The sequence below is a fragment of the Amaranthus tricolor genome, chromosome 9, assembly GCF_026212465.1.
Source record: "Amaranthus tricolor cultivar Red isolate AtriRed21 chromosome 9, ASM2621246v1, whole genome shotgun sequence".
NCBI lineage: Eukaryota > Viridiplantae > Streptophyta > Magnoliopsida > Caryophyllales > Amaranthaceae > Amaranthus > Amaranthus tricolor.
The window spans coordinates 23,690,513-23,696,512 of record NC_080055.1 but is presented as its reverse complement, the minus strand read 5'-3'; the positions used below and the strand labels follow the sequence as shown (position 1 = coordinate 23,696,512).

The window sequence follows — 6,000 nt, the reverse complement described above, 5'->3', positions numbered from 1 at the left end:
TCATACTAGCAAAAAAACCAGGAAAATTCCTTCTAATTGAAGTCATTATAAACTCTGGTTGCATGCTAGTTGCACTTAGATCTCGTATGTGCTACCTAATATCGACAGTCATCCTATTTACTATTATTTAACCATCTCTGTATATGAAAAACGAGTGGTTATGTCTTCCTTTTTCACCAGGAAACACTCTAACCGTCCAAGGTCTTTTCCCTAGTTTACGACTACTTCCTATAATCATAAATTTACATCCACAAGCCCTACTTTTAGAACCAGGTCGAGCAGCATTGTCTAAGTTATGCAAATCACCCCTTATATTGCCGTAGCGGTGACATCTTAAGTACACACTCACTCTAGAACGTCCTTCATTTTGTTTATATGAAGCATGTGTAAATTGAAAAACAATTATTAGTGCTATCTCATCAGCCCAAGCATGTAAATCATCTAAAGAATCAAATTCTCTATCGGTAATAAATCTATCAGAATAATCTGCATCATCTCCTAAGTTTTCAAAGTCCTGCAAATAATAATTATAATAACATTATCATAATATAATAATATATTAAAATATATGAGTAAAAAAAGCATTTATTATAATATTTAATAAATAATAATAATTTAAAAAATAATTATAATAAATAAGAAGAATTAATTTTTCAAAAAAATAATTAAACATTAAAATAAATTATTTAAATTCAAATCTAATTATTATAATAACATTATCATAATATAATAATATATTAAAATAAAATAATATATTACAATATTTATGAAATAACAATAACTTAAAAAATAAATTAATTAAACAAAATAAGTTTTATAATTCGAATTTCAATAAAAAAAATAAAAATTAAAATTAAAAAAAAAATTTATACCAGTCATACAAAAAGTGTGACTATACCTAGGTCTAGTTGCACTTTTTGTGCGACTCGACCTAGGTACAGTCGCACTTTTTGTGCGACTGGTATTATTATTTTTTTTTTAAAAAATTTCGAATTAAAAAAATTCAACACTAATTATTATAATAACATTATCAAAATATAATAATATATTAAAATAATATAATTTATTACAATATTTGTTAAATAACAATAACTTAAAAAATAAATTAATTGAACAAAAGAAATTTTATAATTCGAAATTCAAAAAAAAAAAAATAAAAAATTTTGAACCAGTCGCACAAAAACTGCGACTCAGCCTAGGTCCAGTTGCACTTTTTGTGCGACTCAGCCTAGGTCTGGTCGTAATTTTTGAGTGACTGGCCTTTTTGGAATTTTTTTTTTAAATTTCGAATCGATTAATTACTTATAGAATCGTTATCATGCTCGTTTTCGTATGCCATTGTTGTTCGATGTATGATTTTAGCTTGTTTAAGTTAACGTAGTGTTTTTAGAGAGTTTTTAGAGATATAGTACCGTGTTTGAATTCGTATATACTACAAGAACGTCTCTGAAAATTCAATATATATAGAGTCGCGATAATAATGTTATTAAGTGATGATAGTGTTATTAAGTGCGATTTACATTTGTTAAACATGTTTTAAGTCCGGTGGTAATTTTGTAATATTTTAAAGTCCAGAGGCAAATTCGCAATTTCATTAGGGAGAGTGGCGATAAATAATGACACCCTTTATTATTCAACAATATAATATTTTCAATATTTAAAAAATTTTATTTTTTCTTAATTCTTGTAAATATTTCTTATATAAATTTTATTAAGGAACTAAGGGAATAGTAAATAAGAAGCTTTAGAAGAACTAAGGTGTACTATCTTTGTAATTATGCTTAATTGCTTACGTGATTTAATTTAATAAATAAAATGGTGCACTAATAGACAAAATAGTTGAAGTACGTGTGTAATAAAAACGTACTTTTCAGTCGCGCAATCACTGAGTCCTTTCCATAGTCACTTTACGGCTTTACTACTTTCTCAGATATTGCTTCTTAATACCACGTGTATCACATATTCATTTCACTCGTACTCCTTACTCCTGTTACTCTTAACTCTTGTCTCATTAAATTTATCTTATTATTTTAACTTTTTCGTATCAAATTTATCTCTTATTTTGCTAAGTCTCTTAATCTTTTTAAAATTTTTATTCATATTTTTTCTCTCTTTTAAAAATACTTGTAATATTTGTTTTTTTTACGCGGTCTAATATAATAATTTAATCTTTAATATTTTTAATTACGTATAATAAATAATTATAAAAATTTAAAATTATAATCTTTACAATGAGAGAAATCAAACAAGATTTCACTTGATTATATTTTAAACTTACAGATTAAAAATTAATCATAAATTAAAAGTGGTAAATAAATAGTAACATATATTCTAGTATTGCAACTAATATGAAACGGTGGAAGTATTTGATTTACTTTTTCATTTCATACAATTACTTCTCCCACTATCTCATAATATTTAAATTTATTTCAATTCTCTTGATTTTTCCATCAAATATCTATGGGTCAAATTTTTTAAGATCCAGAGAGTGGGTACTATAACATTTATCTCACTTTTTTTAGTTCGACCCACCAATTCTCCTCATTTCTTCAATCCAAACTTTTTAAATTATCATACCTTTATTTAACTTGCATTTTCATTTCATCTATACATTTTTTTTAGTTTCTAAAAAAATAGAATACTTTTTTATTTGCTCAAAAATTTGATGAGAGAGAAAAAATATTTATGAGTATTTTAAAAAAAAAGAAATTTCAATAGGGCATAAAAGCAATTAGTTTAAAATTGACCCCATTAATCATAACAAATATAACTCGACTCGATTTGAAATAACTACAACCACATAAGAAAATTAAATAAAATTTTTAGTATACTTATACTTTCTCCGTTCTATTATACTTGCTACATTTCACTTTTTAAACAATCTAATGCGTAATTTTGATCATTTATATCTTAAGCTATATATGTTTAAGTAAAAATTATAAAAATTTGATTTGATATTATGAAAGTATTTGATAAAACAATTTAAACAAGATTTCACTTTACTATATTTTTTCCAACACATTAGCCATAATATATAAAATAAGCATGAAAAATAAAGAGTATCAATAATTCTTATGCAACAACCATTTCAGAACAAAAGAAGTATATATACAAGAACCGAAACTAATCAAACATAAAATATCATATACTCCCTACGTTTTTTTTTTTCTTCCTATTTGCTTTTTGTACAGTTTTCAAATCAAATGTTAAGTCTTAATATCTCAAAATATGCATCATAAAAAATTATAAAAAATATATAATAAAAAGTATATATTAAGACGAATTTAATAAGATCTGACATACAAAGTAGGATTGCTATTTATATTAAAACGTTACTTTCTCACGTGCTATTCATTGTGCAACAGAAAATCAAATGAGCGCGTATGATATATCTTTGTTCCATTTTACCTTCTCGTGTCATCCCACCTGTCCTTTGACCAACACGCCTTCTTAGTGTGTTGACTTCTCTCTTCGTTTTTTCCTCATTTTACACGCATATATATATATATAAGCTTGCTTGTACCACTCTATCGCCAACTCATCAATTTCATTTCCTAACATTTTCAATTTACCCTAATTTATAATCCTGAATCCATCTACCAAAACGTAAAAATTCTTAAATTATTTGATAAATCTGGAGGAATCCGGTTCATCGATGACAAAAATGGCGAAAAAATCACCTGAATACGAGGAGAATAACGACGCGAATAGTTCGATTAAATACAAGGGAGTTCGGAAGAGGAAATGGGGAAAATGGGTATCCGAAATCCGTTTACCAAATAGCCGAGAACGGATCTGGTTAGGATCCTATGATTCGGCTGAGAAAGCGGCGCGTGCTTTCGACGCGGCTCAGTTTTGTCTTCGTGGTAAGTCGGCGAATTTTAATTTTCCTGAAAATCCACCTGAAATCGCCGGTGGACGGTCAATGACGCCGTCGGAAATTCAAGCTGCGGCAGCGAGGTTTGCTAATATGACAGGCGGTAATGATCGGGTAGTAGTTAGGGATGAATCGGAGGAGAATCTGACGGTGGATGAGTACTCTTTATCTTATTCGCCGTCGATTTCTGACGGAACGACGGTACAAATAGATAGTTTTGAAATGACAGGGGTAGAAACGTCATTTCAGGAGACGTTGAGTTTAAGTAATACGTTTGGGTCGGGTAATTACGTGTCGGATTTTGGGCTTTTTACCGGGTATGATGATTTTACTGCGGATCATTTTTTTACCACACCGCAACAACTGGATAATAATTTTGATTATGGTGTTCAAGAGGATACTTATGATGCCTCACTTTACCAAGACTCTTTCCTTTGGAATTTCTAAGTGAGATTAAAAAAAAATATTTGAACATAGTAAATTAGAGGACAGTTAAGTAGTGTGACAGATTGAGAATCGAATTTTGTCTCGCTAAAAAGCAAATTAAGGTTTTGAGCTTGAATACTCATCTAGCTCTTACTATCTGCCTACCTTGTAATCAGAAAAATTAGTGTGACAGATTTAGGAATAATTTTTTTTAGTTTCCAATTCTGTCCTATAAAATTGGTCAATAGATTGATTAATCCAACATTAGTAGCCTCTTATGACATCAAATTGTAATATGCGCATCTTTTTATTTTTAACGCACTTTATAGTGAAACTTTTTGTGAGGTGATGACTTCATTATCATCCCAACGAATGATATCTCATTATTTTTTACAATGTATTATCACCTACATTATAAATAGCTTCCGGGGTTTGAAAATAATTTAGTGTTGGTAACAATATCTATCATTAAATTATTAGAACAATAATTAGCGATAATTATAAATATTCATTGTGGTTAGATATTATATGTGAGAAATTGTTAAAAATAATTCAATATTTGCTTAATGCGCTGAATACAAACTTACATATTGTTTATTTCTAGCAAAGTATACTTAATAGATGAATTTAAAAAAATAAATAATATATGAGTTTATTTTCAGCAGATGGAGCAAAAGTTGATTTATCATTCACAATTTACTTGATAATATATTATTACTTCTCTTTCTTTGAAAATGATTAATTATAAATTATGATATGATATGTCTTTCAATGGCGATATCATATTCATATTTCATCATCTACTAGTTGATGTTTAAAGAAGGGATATGTGGAGACGGAAGAGTTTCCTTATGGTGGAGTGATGTATTTTATTGTAGATATAGAATATAATTTAGGCATGTGACTAAATTTAGTGAGCAGTGAATTTCTTTTGCCCTCTCAATTTGTAATATTATTTATCTTAAATTGTTTACTTATTTTGAATTATTTTTTATTTTTTACAACTCTATTTTAGTTTCGACCATATAACTTAATTTTTCTTTTTATTTATAATTAATATCTATTCATTATACTAACAACTCTTCTTGTATGAGACTGTCTCATCGTGAGACGAGTTCATATCAAAGATCCATTATGCTAAAAGTTTATATTTTTGGACTATTTATTTCAAATATAAAGTACATCTTACAGTAAGACTGTCTTATATAAAAATTTGTGTTATCCTAAAACGCTATATTTTTTATTTGATGATAATTGAAAGGGAGAGAGTAGTATTGTAGCATTGTGTAATGTATGGACCACAATGCACGATGATGACAAAAGAGGGATGATGTTAATTGGATCACATGAAAAACAAGATAATGGTGGATCATACAGTTAAAGATTGGGCCATGGGGGCTTTAATAGAATGAGGTGGAGCCCACACGAACTTTTACCCGCGGATAGCATAAGGAAACATCAATTTTAGCCTCCGGAAGAATGAAAATTGTTGATGATAGCGAAAGTTTAACTAGAGATTGTGACAATTCCAAATGGTTTGGTTATGAGCGGCTAAAGATTGTATTTATCAATTTGTCTTCATTTGATCCTAAAATGAATTGATTAATAAATTAATTATTGTTATGAGAGACGGACTTTTAAAAAGACCATCTTTAATAAGGTGGTGCATTAGATTTTTTAAAAAGAAAAAATGGAAA

The 6,000-nt window shown here is 28.1% G+C and overlaps 1 protein-coding gene across 1 annotated transcript; it reads left to right on the top strand.

Annotated features, from left to right (window-relative positions):
* The first annotated feature begins 3,520 nt into the window (after window positions 1-3,520).
* LOC130824287 (ethylene-responsive transcription factor ERF017) lies at window positions 3,521-4,900 on the top strand. The gene has a single exon (XM_057689224.1). The coding sequence runs from the start codon at window positions 3,656-3,658 to the stop codon at window positions 4,322-4,324; it is 669 nt and encodes a 222-aa protein (XP_057545207.1). The 5' UTR covers window positions 3,521-3,655; the 3' UTR covers window positions 4,325-4,900.
* Window positions 4,901-6,000: the final 1,100 nt, after the last annotated feature.